At 39.2% G+C, this 26,406-nt stretch overlaps 2 protein-coding genes across 9 annotated transcripts in view; one reads left to right on the top strand and one right to left on the bottom strand.

The window, feature by feature from the left end:
* Positions 1-267: 267 nt before the first annotated feature.
* LOC115218839 (gastrula zinc finger protein XlCGF57.1-like) lies at positions 268-8,840 on the bottom strand. Of its 5 annotated transcripts, none has more exons than XM_029788785.2 (3): positions 8,723-8,828; positions 6,486-6,623; positions 268-4,278 (listed from the first exon to the last, which is right to left on the bottom strand). In XM_029788785.2, exon 3 carries the CDS (start codon positions 3,665-3,667, stop codon positions 2,189-2,191), a length of 1,479 nt encoding a protein of 492 aa, XP_029644645.1. In that variant the 5' UTR covers positions 3,668-4,278; positions 6,486-6,623; positions 8,723-8,828; the 3' UTR covers positions 268-2,188. The 5 variants fall into 5 exon arrangements, with proteins under 5 accessions (XP_029644645.1, XP_036365239.1, XP_029644646.1 ...); XM_036509346.1 differs by having other exon boundaries at positions 6,486-6,607; positions 8,723-8,814; XM_029788786.2 differs by lacking the exon at positions 8,723-8,828 and adding an exon at positions 7,737-8,104.
* A 6,400-nt stretch (positions 8,841-15,240) lies between these two features.
* Positions 15,241-26,406, top strand: part of LOC115218816 (zinc finger protein 45-like) — a 44,396-nt gene continuing 33,230 nt past the window's right edge. The window contains exon 1 of one of the 4 annotated variants that reach the window (XM_029788755.2): positions 15,241-15,671. The gene's annotated coding sequence lies outside the window, so the exon portion shown is untranslated. Of the gene's footprint in view, positions 15,672-16,605; positions 16,901-19,904; positions 19,976-26,406 lie in introns of those variants that run through there. The other 3 variants (XM_036509316.1, XM_029788754.2, XM_036509317.1) reach the window with 3 other exon arrangements.

The following is a 26,406-nucleotide window of genomic DNA, read 5'->3' as shown; positions in this document are numbered from 1 at the left end:
ATGTGTTTACTCCGGTATATATATATATATATATATATATACTGTGAGTGTCCTAAGGATGTTTTTGTATCACTTTGCTTTCGTTACAATATCTTCCACACTTTTGTGAATATTATAAAGACACATGTAATAAATACTATATCCTCATATTCCATGCAGTATATTTATGTGACTCTGTCAGCTGGTTGTAGCTTTGGTGTCAGATATTGTAAGAAGGAAGATGAGAGAGTTTCAGTCGATTTGTTTGGAGCAAAGTTTCTCAGTGATTGACGTAAGTTTGTTTCAGTTTGTGTGGCTGTGTCTACAAAAGTGGTCGACTGACTTGATTGTAATAGCATCAACACATGAAGCTGGGTTTATTTTGTGTGGGTGTTGGCATGAATTAAAATGAAAGGGTAGCAGGATGGATCCTTGCAGTACACCATTTAGGAAATAGCAGATTCTGAATGTGTCACGATTGTACTGTACAGAAGCTCTGAGTTGTTTACTGCACAGTGGTACAGGAATGGTAACCTGGGAAGTAATTTGTCACCTGGCATTTTGTGTCTGTGTTGAGTATTTTATTCTAAAAAGTGGGTAACTAGGGATTGGATTAAGTATTTACTGATGCCATTAGTAATTATGATAATATATGTAGGGTTTATGTCATTGTTGAAGGCAATCTTTCTGTGGCATTTGTGAGTAATGTAAACCCTAAGTGTAAAAGTTTGTGTGAAGCTGTTGTGAGTAGGTTTTAGAATTGGAATAATTATTTGGCTCACTTTTCAAAAGAAAAAAAAATGTTGGGGATGATTTGCCGATGTTGATATGAGCAAGTGCAGTTGTTGGTAAGATTTGTAATTCCTTCAGGCCCTCATTCTTCTGCCATGTTCTTCACACTTGAATGGTTTGTTGCTGGTGTGAGTGGCATGGTGAGATTTCAGTTGTCCTCCCTGTGCAAATTCCTTACCACAGATATCCCATCAGGTTTTTTTTTGTTTTTGAGGGGACCCTGAGGATTTTGAGCTTGGGAATTTCCCTATTATTTTTCTGGTGAGTGGTAGAAGGAAGGGGTAAAGGTCATGGTCTAAGTGGAGGGTTTATGTTTTGGGGGCCTCGATGTGGTACTTCAACCTGCTAGAAATAGCAAACAAATCTCCCTCAAACCATACTGTTCTCTAAGAAAAATGGGGACACACACATCAGAATAAACAACACAATTCTGATGAATTATTTGAATGAAATTCCAAATTAGAGTCTTGTTGCTGTTGTTGCTGTTTAGCCCCAATTCAGCCCTGATCAAGCAAACCAAGGATTACAGGTATTCTAGCCATGACCATCCCATTTTTTTCAGACATGGTGTACTCTATATCTTTCTTGAGATGCCTGAGTGGAATTTATGGGAGATATGGCAGCTATTTCTAGCAAGCTGGGCAACCAAGCAGAACCTCATCTGTATTATACAAGTTAGTGTACATACGTACATGTGTATATAAGGATGGATGGATGAGTGAGTATATGTATATGTACATTTGTATGTAAGTATGGATGGATGGATATGAATGTGTGTATGGATGTATGTAACCATTTTGAGGGTGTGTGAGATATATATGATATGTATACATGCTGAATGTAAAGGTTGTGTATACACTGAGTAAGTATCTGTATGTGCATGTGTGTGTGTCACTGTAGCACAGCCCTATATTGTTACAGGAATAAATGGAGGGATAAGATATGATGGAGTCCTGACAAATGGGAAGACAGGTGAGGGTGCAGGTGCATGCAGGTCATTAACGATATTATCAACTGGACACAGGTGTTAACCCAGGTATGGGCTGATGTCTGACAACTGTTTGGATATTCCTTGTTTAGCTTTTGTTTTTCATTTGGGTCAATTTCCCTCTCACACCTTTGTTCAAACACCCCAGTCCAACAGAGGAAACCAAACTGTCAGATGATGCCAACTGGGATTGAACTTTTGATCTATCCATCTCTGCACCCACCACATTAACACATTTCAGTTTGGTACATTAGATAAGAAAAAACTATCAACACTGACTTGACAAGATATTAAATGTTACTTTAGAGGTGATATGGTTGACAATGGTATTTTTTTTTCAAGGGCTACGGTTGGGAGGGATCCCTTCCTGCAGGAAACCCCAAATTCATAGTCTGATATTTCGTTTTACTTAATGTTTTTCACAAATGTTCAATTCTGTGTCGCTGGTTTCTCAACAAAAGCCTCGGTGGACCTGTGAATGGCTTCGTGTCGTTTCAGGTGTGCCTTGCGGGAAAATGACACCCCACACTCCAAACACGAATAGGGTTTCTCCCCCGTGTGAATCATTTCATGCCTCTTTAGAGTCGAACTCTTTGAAAAAGTGTTGCCACAGTAACTGCAGGTAAATGCTTTCTGCCCTGTATGGTTCTTCCGATGAATGGCCAAGCCGTCTTTACGGGAGAAGAGTTTGCCACAAAACTCACAGCTGAAGGGTTTCTCGCCCGTATGGATCCGAAGATGTAACAAAAGGGTGAAGTTTTGAGTAAACCCTTTCCCACAAACTGAGCAAGGGAAGGGCTTGATGGCAGCATGGACCCGTTTGTGTTTTGTTAAAATGGAATTCAAAGCAAAACCTTTGCCACATTCTTCACACTTGAATGGTTTGTTGCCGGTGTGAGTGGCATGGTGGGATTTCAGTTGTCCTCCCTGTGCAAATTCCTTACCACAGATATCACATTGATACATTTTCTTGCCAGAATGGAGTCTTTCGTGTATTTTCAGAGATGAGCTGCAAGCAAAATGTTTTTGACACGTATCACATTTAAAGAGTTTTTCCCCAGAATGGGTGAGTCGATGCCTTTTGAGGACGTGAACTAACGTAAACTGTTTACCACAAATCTCACACGTGTAGGCCTTCTCTCCAGAATGGTTCTTCAAATGTGTTGTCAAACCTGATTTCTGAGAATAAGTTTTGCCACAGATCGAACAGGCATACGGCCTTTCTCCCGTGTGGGTCTTTTTATGGCGTTTCAGAGCATAGGTTTGTGAGAAAGACTTACCACATACATCGCATGCATGGGCCTTCTTGTCGAGGTGGTTCTTTGTGTGGCTTATCCAGCCAGATTTTTGTGAGAAAGTTTTTCCACAAATCGAACACACAAACGGCTTCTCTCCCGTATGAATCCTGACATGGCCTTCCAAAGCAAAACTACGAACAAACGACTTACCACACACTTTACAAACATGTGGCTTCACACTGGCATGGATTCTCATGTGGCTTCGCATTATCCCAGCCTGGGCAAAGGCTTTTCCACAGATTTCACAGACATGGCTCCGGACATCCGAGTGACTCAATTTATGCATTTTCAAATGATCGCTCCGAGAAAATACTTTCCCACAAGTATCACATTTGTATGTTTTCCGTTTCCTAACACCGCCGGAACCATTAATATTCTTCGACTCAGTTGGAGGCAAGTTTTCCACACTATTATCTGAGATTTCCACTTTTTTTTCCACTTGAGTTTTTTCTGGAATTTTCCCTTTCTGTCTCAAACCGAAAGCCTTCAGGAATTGACTGGAATCCTTCCGGTCCACATCATCACAGCTATTTGCAACATGCAAGTCTAAATCTGATTGATCAGAGAAAGCCTCGTGGCAATCTGCACATTTAAAGGGCTTCTCCTCCATCTTTAACAGTTCACCTGCTCAAAGCAATTAACGACTGACCAGAGCTAGGACCGTTAAACAAGTCACTGTTCAATGTTAATGTTTCCCTGTTTGTTGTTCACTGTTAATATTTATATGACTGTCATGAGAGGGAAGATACTAACACCACAGTGTTCACAGTTGATGTTTGATTAATTGTCATTACAGAGGATCTGTTAATGAAGTTGGTGTTTTCTGTTGATGGTTGATTAACAATCCTGAAAGTGGAGTTATTATTAATAAAACAGCTGATGGCGTTAGCTATTAATGGTTGATTAGCTGTCATCAATACAGTTGGTGTTAAGATGACAGAGAGATGTTGGTCACAATTCATAGGTGTCCGAGAGTCTCAAGAGATCAACATCTGCCATATTGCTTCAGATTCACTACACAATTAACTTTATAAATAATATTTCCTCATCTTTTCCAGTTAAACATTCAACTTTATCTACAGCTGCTGCTGCTGCTACTGATGGCTGTTAATTAAGGTATTGAAGCAGTTGGACTAATTAACAGGCCAGTTCTGACCATCCTCCTCATTCTTCACTTCCTGTTCACCATCCTCATCTTTCTGTGGAAGCTGGAGGATTTACCTGGAAATTTAGAAACAGATAAATTAACATCATGACTTGGTTATATTTAAACAAAATTAATAATTAAAGAAGTGAAATAGCAGGATCGTTAGATTGTCAGACAAGAAATTTTGCAGTATTTGTTCCAACTTTTCTAAGTTCAAACCTCGTTGAAGTGAACTTTGCTTTTCCCCTTTCTGGGGTCAAGTACCAGACATGTTCTTTTATTCTTTTATTTTTCATCAATCATCATCATCGTTTAACGTCCGCTTTCCATGCTAGCATGGGTTGGACAATTTTGACTGAGGGCTGGCGAACCAGATGGCTGCACCAGGCTCCAATCTTGATCAGGCAGAGTTTCTACAACTAGATGCCCTTCCTAACGCCAACCACTCTGAGAGTGTAGAGGGTGCTTTTTATGTGCCACCGGCACGGGGCCAGTCAGGCGGTACTGGCAACGATCTCGCTCGCATCCTTTTACATATGCCACCGGCACAGATGCCAGTACTGAAATAAATATTTTTATTTATTTTTTTTTTGTTTCAGTCATTTGACTTTGGCCATGCTGGAACACCGCCTTCAGTTGAAGAAATCGACCCCAGGACTTTTTCTTTGTAAACCTGGTACTTATGGTATCAGTCTCTTATGCCGAACTGCTAAGCTATGGGGATGCAAACACACCAACATCAGTTGTCAAGCGATCAAGGTCAATTTAATCAACCGAAACAAAAGTTTCTCAGACTTCTTCAAACAACACAGAAACAAGATGGGGCATGAAATTCTCAAGATCTTAAATGCTGTTGGCATTTACAGATTAGAAGAGGGCATTCAGATGATGTCAGAAAAAATCCTGCTCCTGGTACAATGTAGCTGAGTGCTGTTTCATGGTCAGGTGGTCAGCAACTAAACCACCTCCTCCACCTGGCTTGCCAAGGTGTGGACACATGGCAGGACACTGCCAGAAGGATGAGCTCATTGCGAGCCAATGACCTACCAAATGAATGATGTTTCATAAAATCATCCTGCGTGCAAGCTGGCAAATCTTGCTGGTCCAAGAGTGTAGTCATGAAAACTCCAATGAAAGACAGACCACGTTTTCAAGTTGCAGTCAACATCCACAAGTGATGTGCCATAGAGGTAGATGAGGACATAAACTCAAATGGCCGCACTATTCTGGTGGTCAGCAGTGGACCCCAACTATGAAAGATGAAAATTAAATAAAGATTGAAACTGGAGATAAATCAAGATTTTGGTATGTGTTTGAGGGAATTAGAATAGAGACAAACTTAACAGGAGCAAACCCTGTAAGTACAATAGTGCAGCTGGGCCCGAAGAGGGCAACAATATCGAAGAACACATTTCCATCTATTGAATTTTAAAGCAAGAAGAGTTGAGTTGAACTGATGAAGACTTTATGGCCTTCATGCTGTTTCGAAGTCTTTGAGTAATATAAGGGAGGTAACTCAAACAGTTGTTAGATCTGTTTAATTGTATGGACATTTGGGGGGTGGTAGATGGAGAAAGGGTGGGTGGTGATGGAGGTGGTATGGCCACGTGGTGATGGATGGTAGCTGCAAATGAGGTAAATGATGGGAAAATATGCTGAGGTCAGTTTTCAGCATGTTGGATGTCATATGCGAGAATCAGGGCACAAGGAGGTAGAATAAATATCCTTAAATCCTTAAAAATGTTTTAGCCGGAAGGCCGCGGCCATGCTGGGGCACCACCGCTGAAATATGGGAAGTTTTTTTTTTATTTTTGTGGCCTTTGGTAATTTAAATAATTTACCTGAATTATACAGAAGGAAAAAAATCAGAAAACTTTCAAAAACAAAAATAAACTAATTTATATATAGGTTTCAAATTTTGACACAAAGCCTGCAAGTTCGGAAGATGGGGCTTGTCGATTACATCGGCCACAGTTTTCAACTGGTATCTATTGCATCGACACCGAAAGGATGAAAGGCAAAGTCGACCTCAGCGGAATTTGAACTCAGAATATAAAGACGGATAAAATGCCGCTAACGATTCTGCCAAATATTAATAACATTGAGGCAATCGGTTCCCGCGGAGGTAAAGAATACGCAAACCACCCGTTTCCGGCGTAACAAAATCCCTAATAATAAACACTGGGTTTGCGTATTCTTTACTTTCGCCATCGGTTCTAACCCCCGTCTGTACACAGAGAGAGAGAGAGAGAGTAAAGAAAAGAATTAAGAAGTTTTTTACCTTATCAAAGAACAAGGAAAGTGAACCATCTTAGTCCTCCCTACGAAGCTATGTCACTGCTCGTTCATGGTTGGCACCTGATCTATAACATTCTCGCCATCTCAATAGCAATCCGTCAGGGTCTGAAGCATGACAACCCTGAAATTCGAACCAAAGACATAAAGTAGTAAGACAGTGTGACTGGGAGACAATCCCAGCACATGGCAACTCACAACACACACACACCTCCCTAAATATATGTTCCTTTATATGTTTCACAAGGGGCTAAACACAGAGAGGACAAACAAGGACAGACAAACGGATTAAGTCGATTACATCGATTCCAGTGCGTAACTGGTACTTAATTTATCGACCCCGAAAGGATGAAAGGCAAAGTCGACCTCAGCGGAATTTGAACTCAGAACGTAACGGCAGACGAAATACGTATTTCTTTATTACCCACAAGGGGCTAAACATAGAGGGGACAAACAAAGGGATTAAGTCGATTACATCGACCCCAGTGCGAAACTGATACTTTATTTATCGACCCCGAGAGGATGAAAGGCAAAGTCGACCTCGGAATCCGGCTACACATTTCGCCCGGCGTGCTAACGATTCTGCCTTTCACCTCCCTAAATATATCCATCTCACACACTTGCATGCAGACACACATGTTTGCATATGAATCGTTCATACAGTGGAATGCTGTGCTATGAAAAAGAAGAAAAATTTAACGTTTCGGACAGAATATTTCGTCATCGCGGGTAAAGACAATTTTGCAAGTAAACACACGTTTGCACATAAACACATACACTTCCATTTAGAAACACACACACACGCATTTACAATTAATGAACACGCGCATGTCTACATGTAAACATGCACGTCTTTGTTCGTAAACACAGGCGCACATCCGTTTGTGTATAAACTTACACATTTGTACCACCAAGACCCAATTTAAGCGTAAACAGATACAGCAACATAGAAACATACACATCTTTGCACGAAAGTATCGATACGTTTGTAGTTAAACGAACCCCTTTTCACAAGGTACAAACAGTCTGGTTCCCTACAAATCTATTTATCTATTTGTCTATAAGTGCCACTTCCTATATCTCCGGCAGTCTCTCTTAACATGTCTGTCTGAACATACATACATACATAACGGTTTGTTAATTATCAAATAAATACTTGTTTGTGTGTGACTGGACATAGCTCCTACCCCCCTGTCTAGGCCACAGATGCATCACCAATACATATTAAGTTACTCACCAAATGCGGACCCAGCCGCTTTCATAACAAACAAGGCAGCTGTTGTGTTACAACAGATGATAGTTTCATAAAGCTTTCGTTACAGACAGAGGTAGATGGGTTCCAGATCGCAGAGAATTAAGTTCCGTAGTCCAGACCTGCATGGATTGGAAACGTCTAGACATGCCAAGCTAAGTTCAACTGGAAGAGACCCCTATAGACATCCTGTTGTTGAGGTAGGTTCGGTTTGGCTCCAAAGGACTGAAAGAGCTGCCTATAAATGTAGATGAACATACCTGATGACAGTGGTGAGTGGTCACTAAAATAATGGTAGTTAGAGCTTACCACAATAAATAGTCTCCCACCATCACCACCACCTCTCTCTCTCTCTCTCTCTCTCTCTCTCTCTCTCTAAACAATCTTGTTTTAGAATAGCAGCTAAATCTCATACCCATAAACAGACGGGATGGCCACAGCTGGAAAGCCTGTGTTCATATGTCTGCTAGAACAGTGCTGAACTGGAGCTAAAAACAATTAGGCCATCATTCTTGGAAAAGACATCAGACACACACACACTCTCTCACAGACACATACACCCATGTATAAACACAAACATACACACACAAATTCACAAGGAAAACATGGCATTCACAGAAGAAATAAAATGTTTTCTTGGCTGCTAAAAACTAAAGACTGTAACAAAGCCACAATAAATATATATAGCAACAGCAGCCGAGAAAGATACTCAGTTAAATCACATGGATGAATGAAGTTCTTTTTTTTTTTAAAGTTGTTTAAGGAATCGCAATCTGGCTTTAAATCTGGATGTCATTGTATTTAGGAGGAGAAAAAACAGACACACGAAATATCAAAGGTGAATTAAGAGGGAATAATGCAAAGTGCTTGTTTTGGAAATAGCGATTGATTAAATAAATGAAGTTAGATCTAATTTGGTATCGTGTTATTTGTCTACAAGTAGAGATGAAGAGAAAAACATGGTACTTTACCAGGAAGACAAAATTCAACCAAAGACACACAGCTTTCTCTCTCTCTCTCTCTTTCTGTCTCTCTTCTGTCTCCCTCCCTCTCTCTATCTCAGTTTCTCTCTCTCTTTCTTTCTTTCTCCGTCTTTCTCTCATTCCACTGATAGCAGTTACCTCCCCTGCATATCGTTTATTCGTGTCTCTTCTGGCTATCACACACGTACGCACACACATACATGCACTTACAGAGACACGCATACATAAACATAGACTCTTAGAAACACATACACACTATAAAATTAACTAAAAACGACTCTCCCCAAGTATAACAATAGAAATATAACCTTTTTTAAGGGTTATAGACTGCGATTTTAAAGGGAATTTAAAAAGGAAGTTGTGACTTTCACGCCATTGACTTTATGTCACCGTACAATATATAGAATATTTTATTAAAATATAATTTTGAAATAAATTTCAGTCTGGTGCTATAACTCCATTCATATCTAGGATATTTGTAGGATTATCAAATCCGACTCCAGTCCTTGACTGGAAGTTAATTTCATTACCCAGGAAGATGAAATACAAAGTTGACCTTACAGGGATTGGAACCCAGAACGTGGCGAACCATTGCTTAATCCAAAATATTTTCTCCTCTGCTCTACGATTGCCTCTGCTGTTATAATTCTTTCAAACGAAATATTCAGCAGAGACAACCTATCTGGGTTTCTGTTTACTTTGATACTAGATTTACTATCAAACTAAAGAGAAGCCCAGATAGACAGTCTCTTCTACGATTCTTTGGAAAACTCCATTTCTTGTGTGCCAGGGTCCCCAACAATAAGAGACACCAGTGTAATTCATGATAAATTTGTAGACGACCTAAAAAATCTATATGGGAAATTTTTACTACCCGGAAAAAAAAAATGCTGCTGAACTTAATAATAGCATTATCAAGTAATATAAGAATAGAATTTGATCGAAGCAATGTCTTTGACAAATGAACGCGAGAAAACCGCTTTCAAAGTTAACATCTTTTACATTGATGATTTCTATTTATCTCCACAGTATCACACAATGGGTTCTGTGCCTCGAAAACATGGCTACTGATGAAAACATATCATACAGAGGTGCTGTGAACAAAGAGAGTGACCAAAGATATTATATTAGTTGAAAATGTCAGTCAAAGCTTTCCTCTTACAAGGCAATCCATAAGACATCGTAGTACTTGTAATGATAACAATATACAAGACACTTGACTGGTCTGTAGAGGAAATCCACTTGACAGATGTTAAAATCTGCAAGATACTGGCATCAGTTGAAAGTTTCCGCACATATAGTGATATTTTTAGGCTTTAATCCCAAAGAAAAAATGGAGATCAATTGAGACAGCTTTCAAATGTCGTCTGGTATCACTTAACATTTGTTAAACAACGGCAAACGCCTGCCAACCAACCAACCATATTGTATGGGTCGGAAGTGAACTCCTCAAGAAGTACTTATATGAACTTCATATGGTCACAGAGCTACTGGATCTACGCAACTCAACAAAGCTCAGGTGGGGAAACACTGCATATCATCAAAAGGTTAAGCAAGAATATATTTTCAGTAAGGCTTAGGAGTTTGCTAATAGCAACAGAAAGTGTAGACACACTCGGGACTATCATCTCATGTCGTCACATTTTGAAAAGTTAAGCTTTTTACAACCACAGAGCAGATGATAGTAATATTGAACAACAAAGAGGGCGAAGCACTTAAATCTTTAAAATGTCACCCAAAATGTGCCTTGTGTCATATTTCTGTAGAAACTATTTATATGTGACCATCAGCTGCCCGAAGATTTTATTAAGGGACTCTCATATAACAGGGAGTGATGATGCTAAAATACTACTCAATGTGTGACACTACCATCTATTGGTGTGGGGGGGGGGAGACACACTGGGATAAATGAAGAAAATACTTCTGATAAAATAGAATACAGACATTTCAACAGAAAGAGAAACTACAGAGAGATCAAATTACGGACCGACATGGGATATTTTTGAAAACTGTAAACAAAAGATCGTCTTGAACACCTCTTTTAGTCGTTCAGATTCACTTTTAATCTTGTAGACAAAACACGAAACGATAGCATCAATATCATTCTCGACTTCGGGTCACACACAATATGGCTGGTTTTACTACGTAGTAGACATTGAAATTTTTTTCGGGTTACTGAGATTTTACTACATATAGTACACTTTCCCGTCGTAGACGACAGATGAGGGTCCCGAAATTTCTTGTCGAACAGCCTGCACTGACGATTTGTTTATAATGGTTAAATATTTGTGCCGTAGATCGGTTCTCTCACGTCTTCAAATCGACATTGCCTGTACAGATGCTCGGTGTTCTATATATCAGGTAAGGAAGTGACTGCAGAGCAACGCGAGATAAAGTGTTTTGCTTAAGAACACAATGCACTGCTTGGTTCGGGAAGAGAAATTTTTTTCCCACGAGAGTTCCGGACCCCAGTTATGAACTCATTTGCATACGGCCAATCAGAGCTCAACTATTAAACTAATTTATGAGCGCATGACAAGTGATGGGTGATAAGATAAGGTCATTTGGGCAAGGAATGACCATGCTTCTTTTCTCTTTTAAGAATGCTTGTTGTTCTTGTTCTTGTTTCAACCATGGCTGCCTCTGCGTAGTTATTTGTGTTGTTCTTTACTTTGTAAACCAGTAAGGGGAGAGGGTTGCTAGCACATCACCCTCTACCCACCTTTTCCCCATCCACACCTTTACCATATGGGGCCCTAACAAAATCCGATCATAGGTCTATGATGCAAATCTATCTAATTACTTCTCCTTCTAAAATCAGGCATAACCTGGCGTTCCGTCCACTTACAGCACCGTTCTTCGTCTGGAGTTTACTTGGTAGAGGGTGTTTGTTAACTTGACAAGGTCAAGGTGAGCTCTGATTGGCTGTATGCAAATGAGTTCATTGTTGGGGTCCGGAACTCTCGTAGGAAAAAGATTCACGTCCGGGAACTGAAACCATGATCTTTCGATCGTGAGTACAACACCCTGACCACTAGTTTGCGTGCCTACACAATATGTCTGTCTGTCTGTCACAACTGTCCAACGATCGAGAATGTGAAGCTGGGTAATAATAGTTTTGTGAACATTTTGCAGCTTTAATAAAAGCATATTAGTCTACCTTCGGTATCCAAGTACGATTTTTTTCCATCTTGTTTTGTACTTATGTGCTTACTTGTGTGTGTGTGTGTGTGTGTGTGTGTGTGTGTGTGTGTGTGTGTGTGTACATACAAGTCACTGAAGTTAACTTCTCAGCGACATCACTAACATGAACAAAAAGAAGATAATATCAATAGATTTAACTGATGATTAGATACCTAATTACAAAATAATTATATGGTTAAGAAAAGACAACATTAATTCAATGACTGATATTATTTTAATCAGGTCAGCAAACATGGGAAACAACTCCAGACATGTTCTGGTTTTATTATGACCTTCTCAGCTAAGCATATACTTCACTGTAATAGCTGTAGTAATAATGAGGGTATCATTGAGTAAATGTATAACATTGTACATGAGCATCGGTTGTGAAACATTAACATATCATTCCCTCCATATTTGTTAAAATAATTAAAATAATATCAGTCATTGAGCTACCGTCGTCTTTTCTTCATCACGTAATTATTGATTTCAAATTTTGGCACAAGACCAACAATTTCGGGGGAGCAAATCGATTAGATCGATCCTAGTGCTCAACTGGTACCAATTTTATCGACCTCGTAAGGATGAAAGGCAAAGTCGACCACAGCGGAATCTAAACCCAGAATATAAAGATGGACGAAATGTCGCTAAGCATTTTGCTCAGCGTGCTAACGATTCTGCCAGCTCGCCGCCTTTATCACATAAATGGCCGAATGGTTAAGCTTCACAGCGACAAAGTCTCAGGTTCGATCCTGCTGCGTGGCGTCTTGAGGCAAATGTCGCTTTCTATAAACGTGGATCAACTCATAACTTGTGATTGAACTGGGTCGATGGAATCTGTAGAGAAACACCTGCCTGGTTGGATGGTAATTGTAAAGTCTTGTCACGTACTGATTGTGCTCAAGAATTACGTGAAGTCAACACCTGTCCGTAGAGTGCTCAGCCATTTTTACATAAGTTCAGGAGGAGATAATTCAATTGAACGAACGACTGGATCCTCATCGTCAAACGACGGGGATTCACCACCTCTCACTATATTAAATATATTGATCTCAAATGTTGGCGCAATGCCAGCAATAGCAGAGGAAGGGCTAAGTCGATTACATCCATCCCAGTGTTCAAATGGTACTTATTTTATCGACCCCGAAAGGGTGAAAGGTAAGATCAACCCCGGTGACATTTGAACTCAGAACGTAAGGCCTAAAGAAATGTCGCTAAGAAATTTTTTTCCGGCGTGATGACGATTCTGCCAGTTCACCGCTTTCATTATATTAATTGAACAATTACTACTAATGAATCAGTAATTAATGAATATTAGAAAATATGGGGAATGCAGGTTTCGTTCAAAGACCCCAAGTTGTCCTGAATATTGTCGCTGGGGCGAGCTTTTGTGGTCTAAGCAGAATCTTTGATCGCCAACCCGTAATGAGTGAATCACTGATAAATGTACTCTATTAAATAGATTACTTAATATTCGCTACATTAAATATGTTAATTAGGTAGTTAATATTAATTACGTTAAATATGCTAGCAGTAAACTTAACTGTTGTTGTTGCAGATGATGTCTCTGAGTAACAAAGGGCAATGATTTCCTTGATAAAATTTCCCCCCTCTTCTCTATTTAACCTTATGGAAAGAAGGGAACAATTTTGCAGTCGCTTGATCAGCTGAAATAGCAAGCAAATTCCCTCAAATCACATCTTGCCGTCTTAAAAATGGGAGGACATATTGGTTGATGGTTTAGATATTTTTAAAAAAGGATGGTCACGGCTAGAACGCCTTTAATTATATGTCTGTTCAATCGTAGCTGACCTGGGTTTAAACAATAGCAACTAGAACCAGAACCGATAGATGAGATATTTAGAATCTGCTGTAAAAATGGATTCCATCATTTTAAGAATCGAAATCCTGAAGACTTCCTTCACTTATTTCCCCTGAGTTGAAGGGAACCATATATTGGTTCGTAGGATTTCTCTCCAAGATTCATGTCTGATGAGGCTACGAGGCTCCGTCCTCAGTCCTTAACCATTCATTATGATTCTCATAGATACATATAAACACGGGCGTTCAGGACACGATGTCCTCAAGAACCTATAAAAGGCGATGACGTCGTTCTTATTTCAGAATTTATCGAAGAGCCACAGAAAATGTTCCTAACCTGGCAAAATGGTCAAGAATTCTGAGCTAAACATGAATATGGCACAAACAAAAGTATGAATTAGAAATAGAGAACACGAAATAGCATTGTCATTTACGAAATAATTTTGTTTAATATGGAGGGAACAGAAAATGAACTCAATACCGGATATGGCGACACAAGAAGTGTAAGGGAGCGCTGATTGTACAGGAGTGGTTAATTATCAGTTACGTTATTATAAAAGGGCTATCTAACAGTTGCATTAGGGTATCTTATCAGTTGAATACCCACAACATTATTACATAATGATATCTGTGATCTAGTACATAAAAGTATTTCACTTACGTCAATGATAATCTTGCTAGTATGGTAGACACGTTTTATAAGACAATTCTGTACTACCCGTTACCCCCACCCGTCATCTACTGCTTGACTCGCCTTTTTTTCTTTTTGTTTCCTTGGGGAGGTAGTTATGGGGAGTTTTCCTCGATAATTTGATCTTATATACGTTTAACGTTTTTTCTTCCTGGAAAAATGTTAAAGCCAGCAATTGTCTTTCACCAGTCAATAGGGAAAATGGATTAACTACACTCGAGAATCAAATCGTGAACCGTCACCTTTAGCCCACCCCCACTCTCTCATATTAAATCATTTGTAAATAGATGAAAATATATCAGAAAATTCTGAGAAATCTTTATATACAGGTAACTTAGCCGATTAAAAACCCGTCAACATTGAAACATTCCATGCTTTCATACAAAGACAGCTGGTGTAGTCCCTCAATTAAGTCTTATTTTCCGGAACTTTGTTCAAAGATACTTTCATTTAGCTGACTTCCTTCTGTTCAAGAACAGCATCCTAAAAAGAGAGCTGAAAAGTTCGGGCAGAACTGGTGTTGTTCTTGCTGCTCCTGATGTTACCCTTCATTTTACACATAAGAGCAATCAAGTCCATTGGCGTTAGTGACTTTGTGAAATTACTTCAAGGCCCATTTTCCCCCTCTAGTTTCTATGAAAGTCTTTTTTCTCTTCACTATTATAATCTTTGGTTTTGTCATGTTCCCTTCTGCAAACCAATAAAGTAACAACGTTTGCACTTCCATATTGCACTTAAATATGGAAGGACGAAAGGATTGACATTGCTTAAGTTTGGTCGTCTTTGTGAAATTGTGACACCAACCAGAGGATTGACCTTAATAGCTCAGCTATTGTTGATCTTCTGCTGTTGTTTAAAATGTTTGTTTAAACGTTTGTGCTAAACCGAAATAGTCTTTTGTTTTACCTTCCGGGGATTTTATGCAGAACGAGTCACCTGAAATGGAGTTGTAAATTTCATAGGTAAACTAGCTGGACCTCCAAATCCACCCGTGACCCGTTCTTCCTCAAAGAAAACCTAAAGTGCAGTCTTCTCGAAGGTTTTAATGAATGCCATGACTACATAGAGTCCTTTCTTGAATCATAGCTGTGATCATTTTCTTACAATAGGGTACGAGGATATATTTTCAACACACCGTCTTAACAGGTTTTACTATCAGCATTTGGCCACACATTGAACTTCATCTTATCCACCATGTTGTGTACAGATCGAAAAACATTGGGATTTTTGACAACGTAGGAGGTAAGCTTTCGTAGTATTTTTTAGAAGAAGCAGAGTTCAATTATTTTTCTCACATTCCTTTCTGTCCACCTTTTAACAACTAAGACTAGCAATCTTCTCTTATTGTTAATAGTGCTGTCAGGGACGTTGTAACCTTTTGTTGTTGTTCTGCAAGTTACCCCTTCACCCGTTCTGCTGTGCTTGTTGTTGCCTTTATTGTCTAAGAATCTCGACAATTGGAAAGGGTCACACAAAAAAGAAACCTTACTTGGTTGGGAATTTAACTTCTGTAGTAAATTTAGTAGTAATTTCCTTGTTTAACTGAATACTTCAGTTGTCCAAATATTCCCTTAAAATATTAAGCCGTGAGATTGAACAGATGAGAGACAGATGGTCTTAACAATGTCCTTTAATTTGGTGCCACCATCTTCCAAGATAGAATCCTAATTTGTCTTTGGTGAATTGATAAAGTATATATCAGGAAGATATTAAATAAACAACCAATCAGTTATTATTTAACCTTGCAAAAAAGGAAAATATGCTAGAGAGAGAGAGAGAGAGAGAGAGAGAAATACATTTTTCTTAAGGTGTTCCCCTTTATTTGTCCAATAAAGAGGTTTATGTATGAATATCTGAATCTATGTAATGTATGTGTATATGTAATGCTTGAGTGTTGCATGTTCGTTTGCATAGAATTTTAATCCATAAACTCAGTGACAGGATTTCACAAGAAAACCTTATCTATATACACAGACATTTTTAAGTGTGTATGTGTGTGCGTTAAAGTATACATGTTTGGTGGGCTGACATGCAAACTAGATTCAACAACAACAACAGCCACAACAATAATAATAATATGTTAATAGGAAATTGTGAAGAAGCAGGGACTTTAAAGTGTTTACACCGGCTGCAATAAGTAAATAAATTATCTAATCTATGTTTGGTTTGGTTTTTTTTTAAACCCCAGAATATTTTTCAAGTTCGATATTCAAAACGTTTCACTTTAAACAAGAGACATTCGTCGCTGATACGGATTTTTGTTTTTTTTTCCGCTTTCTGTTTTGTTGTTGTTGTTGTTGTTGAAGTGTTGGAAGCAGATGGAGCCCTCGCCTGGCCTGAGAGAGGGTGCAAGGCTGCTGTCGAGCGAAGAACTGGATGAGTGGGCGGTAAAGCAGAACAGCACCAACTCCAGACAAGTGCGCAAGACTTAGGCTGTCATTTAAACCCGACACTCGGCTGGAATTTCGGAGGTTTTTTATGTTGTTTTTGTTGATGTTTCGTGTTTTGCTTGTTTTTGGCTGTTGTTGTTGTTGTTGATGTTGTTGTTGATGTTTTTTGCCCCCAACCACAAAACCAGGCAGGGATAGAAAGAAGACAAAAAAAAATATGTCGACAAATTGTTATCTTATGTGTTTGCCTTCATCTATTTATTGAAGATGTGCTTCGTAAATTTCATTGCATTGTTTCATCTTTCACCCTTTCTTTATTCATCCATCCATCCATCCATCCACATATATATACATTTAATACATATCTAGCGTGACAAAGTGACCTTACTTCATTACACACAAACATACTAATACACATACACATACACACTCATACACATTAACACACGTATATACACTTCGTTTTTCTTTCTCTCAATCACGCACAGGCGTATATACACATTGACATACACACACATTCTCTCTTGCTCTCATACACACACACACACACTCAAATGCATATACACTATCATAGGCACACACATACACACACACACACACACAATGTATAGCTGTGTGTGTGTGTGTGTGTCTACATGCATTTGTAATGTGTATATCTGCTCAAAACAACTTCCTCTCATGTATGTATGTGTAGCTGACAGTGTACTATATATATATTTGTATATGTTTATCGATGTAGAAAAAAAGGCTGAACTATATACATGTATGAATGTGTATCTACATGTCAGTCTTTATATGTGTGTGTGTGTGTGTGTGTGTGGACATGTCTGTGTACCTGTGGGTGACTGTGAATATACATGTCTATGTATTCATAGGTATGCGTGTGAATATGCCTGCATATCAGTGCATAGGTGTGAATATGTGTACTTGGCTGTGTTTATGTGTGTGTTATGTCTGCATAGGTGTGAATATATCTACGTTTGTGTGTGTTTGTGTGTATGCTTAATGTGTCTGTGTACATAAATATGTGCGTGTACACATCTGTATGTGTATGTGTCTGTATACGTACATATCTGTGTGTGTATATGTCTGTATATGTACGCTTGTATGCGTGTGCATGTCTATATGGATACGAATATGGTTTTATGCACGTAAGTGTACATGTCGGTATATGTGTATGTACATGTATGTGAATATGTGTCTATCTGTGTGCGTATACATGTATGTGTATATGTGTGTGAATGTACTTATACATGTCTATGTATCTATATATGTGTACCTTTATGCATGGACATGTAAGTGTATGTATATATATGTATGTGTTCATTTACGCCTGTACATGTCTAAGTGTATGAATATATGTCAATGTATATGTACATGTCTGTGTAAATATGCGTATGTATGTGTGTATGTACACGTCTGTGTATGTGTGTGTGTGTATGTACACGTCTGCGTATGTATGTGTGTGTGTGTACACGTCTGCGTATGTATGTGTGTATGTACACGTCTGCGTATGTATGTGTGTATGTAGACGTCTGCGTATGTGTGTGTGTATGTACATGTCTGCGTATGTATGTGTGTATGTACATGTCTGTATATACATATGTGTCTATTTAAGCCAGCCGATGGAATGTAGACGGAAAGAAACGAGTGTGTGTGTGTGTGAGAGAGAGAGTGCGCGCGCGCGCGAGGTTCCATGCAAACTGTGTGCATGTATGTGTGGGGGGATGGGTGAGGAGGAGAGAATTTGTATTTGACACATGTAACTGTCTGTGTGTGTGTACGTATGTGTATATATATATATATATGTGTGTGTGTGAGTGTATGTGTGTCGTTGTAGCTGTGGATATGCTGTGTGTACGTTTGTATGTCGATATGCAAATGTGTGTGTGTGTGTGTTTGTATTTGTACATGCTATGTCTGTGTGTGCGTCTGTGGATATGCACTGTGTCTGTGTGAACGTTTGTATGTCGATATGTAAATGTGGGTGTTTGTATATATGCGCTGTGTGTCTGTGTGTGCGTCTGTATGTCGATATGCAAATGTGTGTGTGTATTTGTACATGCTGTGTCTGTGTGTGCGTCTGTGGATATGCTGTGTGTCTGTGTGTACGGCTGTAGATATGCTGTGTGTCTGTGTGTGCGTTTGTTTGTCGATATGTAAATGTGGGTGTTTGTATATGCGCTGTGTCTGTGTGTACGTATGTGTGTGCGTCTGTATGTCGATGTGTAAATGTGTGTGTGTATTTGGACATGCTGTGTCTGTGTGTGCGTCTGTAGATATGCTGTGTGTGTGTGTGCGTTTGTATTTACATATGTGGGTGTTTGTATTTACATATGCGTTGTGTCTGTGTGTGCGTTTGTGGATATGCTGTGTGTCTGTGTGTGCGTTTGTATGTCGATATGTAAATATGTTTGTATATGCTCTGTGTGTGTATGCAAATATGCTGTGTCTGTGTGCGTTTATGCGTGCTTGTAGATATGCAGTGCGTGTCGATGGGCTGTGTCTGTGTGTGCGTTTGTGAATATGCTTGTAGATATGTTAGTGTGTACGTATTCTCAGTATGTAGGTGTGTGTGTGTGTGTAGATATGCTGTGTCTGTGTGTGCGTGAGCATGTTAATATGTAGGCGTGTATTTGCATATGTTACGTTTGTGCGTATCTGTTGTAGGCAGGCTGTGTGTGTGTGCGTATGTGTGTCAATATGTAGGTGTGCAGTGGCTGGTGTGTGTGCGTATGTGTGTCTGCATATGCTGAACCTGTGTATGTGTGTGTGTGTGCTTGTAGATATACTGTGTCTGTGTGTGCGTTTGTGTGTCAATATGTAAACGTATGTCTGTAGATATGCTGTGTCTGTATGCGTGTGTGTGTATAAACTGAGTGTGTCTAGATATGCTGTGTCTGTATGCGTGTGTGTATGTGTGTGTGTATAAACTGAGTGTGTCTAGGTATGCTGTGTCTGTGTGTGCGTTTGCTCCTCATGCATGTAGTTATGTGTATGTGTGTGTGTTTTCCAAGCTACGTGTTGTGTATGATGAGTGTACACTGTATTGTGTGTATGACTATATACTCTCCAGTGTGTATGTGTGTGTGTATACATGTCTGTATGTATCGCTCCTCCTCCTTGTAGTTACCTGATTTCTGAAGGTTCCCGTTGGTATGTATGTTAATATGTGTCTATATATTTGTTTGTATATATATGTAGATATATTGCGTATATAGGTGTGTGTGTGTACTTGTGTGCGTCTATGTACAGTTGTTTATGTGTCTGTGTGTAAAATTTATATGTATGTATAATTGTTTGTGTATGTGTATATTTATACATCTATGTCTATACATATGTGTGTGTATATATATATATTTGTTTATATGTATATTTGTGTGTCTATATGTGTATATATATATATATATATTTCTGTCCGTCTCTGTATGTCTGTCTGTCTATACAACAAATATACTATTTGAGTTATATATATATATATATATATATGCTCCGAATGTGTATAATTATACACTCGTAGCATATCAACATATATCAACGCACACACTCATACACACACACATACATACATATATATACACACTCATACACACACACATACATACATATACATATATATATATACACTCATACACACACATACATATATATACATATATATACACACACATACATACATATACATATATATACACTCATACACATACATACACATATATACACACACTCATACACACATACATACACACACATACATATACATACATACATGCACATATATATACCCACTCATACACACAAAGTCAACATTTGTTGGAATATTGAATATATTTCAATAGTCTTAGATTCATTTTATTTTTCAAGGAAAATGTTGACAGTGACTTCGAAGTGTCGGCTTAGCTGCATAGACATGCACCCGCACACACATCATTCGGGTATATAATCACACACACACACGGTGTATGTATATTGCCTGTCTACATGTTTATCGAATACTACGAACATCTACATATGTCTGTATATACACTCACACACACACACAGAGTACAGATGTGCTTGAATGTTAAAGTATGCCTACACTACACATTATGTGTCTGTATAATGTATGTTTGCGTATATATATTTGTATATGTCTGTGTTCATGAATATATGTATATACACATATGCTGATATATGTGTGTGTGTTTGTGTGTGTGTAGATATTGATTTATGTGTGTATATATATTGTTGTATGTGTGTGTGTATATTGTTGTGTGTGTATATATATTGTATGTGTGTGTATATATATATATATTGTGTGTGTATATATATTGTTGTGTGTGTGTATATATATTGTGTGTGTGTATATATATTGTTGTATGTGTGTATATATATTGTTGTGTGTATATATATTGTGTGTGTGTATATATATTGTTGTGTGTGTATATATTGTTGTATGTGTGTGTATATATATATTGTGTGTGTGTGTGTGTATATATATATATATTGTTGTGTGTGTGTGTATATATTGTTGTATGTATGTGTGTATATATATATTGTTGTGTGTGTGTGTATATATATATTGTGTGTGTATATATATTGTGTGTGTGTGTATATATATATTGTGTGTGTATATATATTGTTGTGTGTGTGTATATATATTGATATGTGTATATATATTGATGTGTGTGTGTGTGTGTGTATATATATATTGTTGTGTGTGTGTGTATATATATATTGTGTGTGTATATATATTGTTGTGTGTGTGTATATATATATATTGTGTGTGTGTATATATATTGATATGTGTATATATATTGATGTGTGTGTGTGTGTGTGTATATATATATATATATTGATATGTGTATATATATATTGATATGTGTATATATATTAACGTGTGTGTATGTATATATATTGATATGTTGATGTGTGTGTGTTTAAATCTGCTACGGATGTATATATGGCTACATGCGACAGATGGTTGTCTGGATATTCTAATTCTTCCCACTTCATTCTTTCTTTCTTTCTGTCCGTCGTCTTCCTGTCTTTCCTTTTTTTATCTAATATGTATTTGTACAGCGTGTACCGCCGATGTATATATCGCCCTCCGCGCGTGCCTGTGTGTCTATGAGTGCATAAATATGTAGATTTCTACAACTGCATGTTTGGTCAGTCGGTCGCTGTCAGTGGTCTCCGTACGATCGCATAGACAGCGGCGGCCGTGGTGTCTTTACACACGTAAGCACACACACACACACACACACACACTCAAGTGGTTTATCTGTGCACTTACATGTGCGTCTGCCTCGTGAATGTGTGTGTCTGTGTGTCCTATATGAGCATAAGCTTTCTGACTCTCCCCGCTCCCACCACACACACACATTTTCGATATTGGTGTTATTGGTATTTTAAAGGTAAATTGTAAGCCGCAAGTAAAATTCACTGAAAATAGGATTCGATCTACATACTGAAGTACAAATGTTTCGTTATACAAAAATAAAATACAGAGTGATTGGGACTTCGAAATTTCGACTGTGTTGGTTTGTCAGACTAACTTGTTACAGTCGGAAATATGAGGTCAAAGTCATTCTGCATTTCTGTTATGATGATGATGATGATGATGATCCTTTCTGCTGAAAGCACAAGGCTTGGAATTTGAGAGGAGGGGCGGATAGCTGATTACATTGACCCCAATGTTTCACTGGTACTTAATTTATTGACCTCGAAAGGATGAAAGTCAAAGTGAATCTCAACAGAATTTGAACTCAGAACCTAAAGATGGATGAAATGCCTATTTCTTTACTACCCACAAGGGGCTAAACACAGAGAGGACAAACAAGGACAGACAGGCGGATTAAGTTGATTATATCGACCCCAGTGCGTAACTGGTACTTATTTAATCGACCCCGAAAGGATGAAAGGCAAAGTCGACCTCAGCGGAATTTGAACTCAGAACGTAACAGCAGACGAAATACCTATTTCTTTACTACCCACAAGGGGCTAAACACAGAGAGGACAAACAAGGACAGACAGGCGGATTAAGTTGATTATATCGACCCCAGAGCATAACTGGTACTTAATTTATCGACCCTGAAAGGATGAAAGGCAAAGTCGACCTCAACGGAATTTGAACTCAGAACGTAACAGCAGACAAAATACGGCTACGCATTCCACCTGGCGTGCTAACGTTTCTGCCAGTTCGAAGCCTTAGTCAACCTTGGCGGAATTTGAACTCAGATGGATGAAATGCTGCTAAGCATTTCACCTGACATGCTAACTAACGACCCTGCCACCTTGCCGCCTTAATAATAATGGTTTCAAATTTTGGCACAACACCATCAATTTCAAGAGTGGAGGGTAATTACTTCCTTCACCCTCTCCCTCCCCCCGTGCTTGACTGGTTCTTACTTTATCAACCCTGAAAGGATGAGAAGCAAAGTCAACCTTGATAGAATCTGAACTCAGAACGTAAAGATGGATGTAAAGACTGCCAAGAATTTTGTTCAGTGTGCTAATGACTCTGCTAGCTTTCTATTAAAGGCACAAGGCCCTGAAATTTGTGGGGAGAGGTTAAGTTGATTACATCGACCCCAGTGTTCAACTGGTACTTATTTTATGGACCCCAGTGACATTTGAACTCAGAACATAAAGTCAGGTGAAATGCCTGTAAGCCTTTTGCCTGGCATGCTAACGATTCTGCCAATTTCCTGCCTAATAATAATGGTTTCAAATTTTGCCACAAGGGCAGCAATTTGGGGGGAGGGGATGAGTCAATTGCATCGACCCCCAGTGTTCAACTGGTAATTATTTTATCAACCCCGAAAGGATAAAAGGCAAAGTCAACCTCAGCTGAATTTGAACTCAGATCAGAGTGATGGGCGAAATACCGCTAAGCATTTCATCCAGCGTGCTAATGATTCTGCCAGCTTGCCATATGATAATAATAATAATAATAATAATGGTTTCAAATTTTGCCACAAGGGCAGCAATTTTGGGGGCAGGAAATGACTCGATTACATTGACCCCAGTGTTCAACTGGTACTTATGTTATTGACCCCAAAAGGATGAAAGGTAAAGTCAGCCTTGGCGGAATTTGAACTCAGAATGTAGCAAAAAGCGAAATACTGCCAAGCATTTTGTTTATTGTGGAAATGATTCTGTCAGTTCACTGCCATGATGATGATGATGATGATGGTGGGGTTAGTTTCAAATGTTGGCACAAGGCCAGCAGGCTTAGGGATGGGGCTGTCTATTTAATTGGCCCCAGTATTCAACTGGTACTTATTTTGTCGGCCCCAAAAGGATGAAAGGAAAAGTCAACCTTGGTGAAATTTGAACTCTGAATGTGAAGAGTTGGCTACTTTTCATGTTGGCATGGGTTGGAGGAGTCTTACTTTTTAACATCTATTTTGGCATGGTTTCTATGGCTCTATGCTCTTCCTAACACCAAGCACTTTATAGAGAGTACTCACTCACACTCACTCATGCTCTTTCTCGATGTGGTTTGGGGTCATCCCAGGTTAGCGGTCCCAGAGACTTCATCATGTGTAGAGCTGACCAAGTCCACCAGTGCCCACCTCCCCATTGTCAGTGGCCCCATGCCAGCCCCTTGTTGGTTGGGGGCATGCAGGTGTCCATTCTGATGTTGAGCAGTCCAGATACTTCTGATCAGTGTATAACAAGTTGAGGGTTCTTCTGGGTGGGCCACCCTAGGCAGGCTGGTCTCCTGCAGAAGTTCCCGACTAACAGTAACATCAGCTCATCACCAAGTTAGTAGCCCCCATCATCCAACTAATCTACAGCATCCTCTGCAGAATTGTTGGCTGGTGGGTCTGCCATCTGGGCAACAAGCTAACACTGCAGGTCACCATTAGTCTGAAACCTTCCCAGGAGACAAGTCCACCTAGGGTGGCCCTACCAGGAGCAAAGCTCTCAACAGTCATACTGTCTTGGTTCTACAGAACATGGAAGTCACCTCACCACAACAAAACCAGACCAGGAAGAGGATTATAGAGAGTACTGAGGGCATTTTGTTCCTTTTGAGACATCACCATACAGAGGTTGTCCAAGCTCTTGGCAAGACTAAAGTGTTCTCTCAACATTGCATTATATCTGCTCAATTCACCAATCACTTTATGGAGTATACTGGATGCTTTTTTACATGGTATCCATATTAATGATGTCACCTTGTAACTCACAAGACTGAAAACCATGTGCTTTCACATTTTTGCTGAGACCCTCTTCAGTCACGACACTGACCGTGGGATTGCACCTAGAAAGTTACCCTCCCAGGTACAAGTCCAGGCAAGGTTGTTTTATGGAAGACCAGCAGTCGCCCATGCATACCGGCCTCCCCTCTCCACACCACTGATGTTATCCAAGGGAAAGGCAAAGGGGCCGATACAGCTTGGCACCTGTGATGTCACAGCTCATTTCTACAGCTGAGTGAACTGGAGCAACGTGAAGTAAAGTGTCTTGCTCAAGAACACAACATGCAGCCCGGTCCGGGATTCGAACTCACAACCTCACGATCGTAAGCTCGACGCTCTAACCACTGAGTCATGCACCTTCACTTACTACATATTCACATATTCACATACATATTTTGTTCTAGCTTAATTGGCATCATATGTAATTAGCTCAATTTTGTACTAATTTTCTATACGGAAGCCATAGCTTTCAAAGTCATTTCAAGGTTGTCTCTCTTGTGGTACACAATGCACTCATTGTTCCACCAGAGGGCACTGTGAAATGACTTGGTGTTCTGACACCTATTGCTGAAAATGAGAATTTTCTTCATAACAACTTGCTGTGAAAATGGCTTTTCTTACAGGTCAAATATGTCAAAGATGTAAATTGACCTAAATGTTTGCGTAAACACAATGCTTTTGGGACCTCTGTTTTGGCATGATGGGAGGGTCTTCTTGAGGACTGCATTTTACCAAACATCATAGTCCTTTGTCATCTCCATGAGGCTTAACATCCTCAAATTAGCCTTCATTACTTCCTCCCATACTTCCTAGCTTTCCCCTTTTCCTATGTTCCATCCACATGAAGCAATCAAAGCTTCTTTATACAGCTACTCTCATCCATACGCATCACCTTTCCATACAAACATGGTCTCCTCTTTTGCTCATAACACCCGATTCCTCTTTTACCCAGTTTTTACAGTTGCTCACTTTCCTTCATGCACACTCGTATGGCATATACAACAGTGAATGCTGGCTTTAGTTTCTCTCTACTCCTTGCAAGTTCTCTGCACCCACGGCTCATGTCTCACTATCGCATAACATTGTAATTTGTACACAAGCATCATACGATCTGCCTTTCACTCTGAGAGAGAAACATTTTCTTACTAGCAATGTTAATGGCTCTCTGAACTCTCTCCAACCTGTTCTTACTCTGGTTATATTTTTAGAACATCCTCCTCCACTACTAATTAGGTCATTTAGATAACAGGAGCTATCCTCTACATTAAGTGGTCAAAAAAACAAACAAAGAAAAAAAACCCTCCTAGATTCACCATTCTTGATAAATGGTTTAACTGCAAATGCACAGTGTGCACCAGTTTGAATCATGACCGTAACTGAAAAATGAATAAATAC

Source organism: Octopus sinensis, linkage group LG14 (genome assembly GCF_006345805.1).
Source record: "Octopus sinensis linkage group LG14, ASM634580v1, whole genome shotgun sequence".
NCBI classification, from domain to species: domain Eukaryota; kingdom Metazoa; phylum Mollusca; class Cephalopoda; order Octopoda; family Octopodidae; genus Octopus; species Octopus sinensis.
Note: the sequence above shows the minus strand (reverse complement) of the source record. Positions and strands in the feature narration are given on the sequence as shown.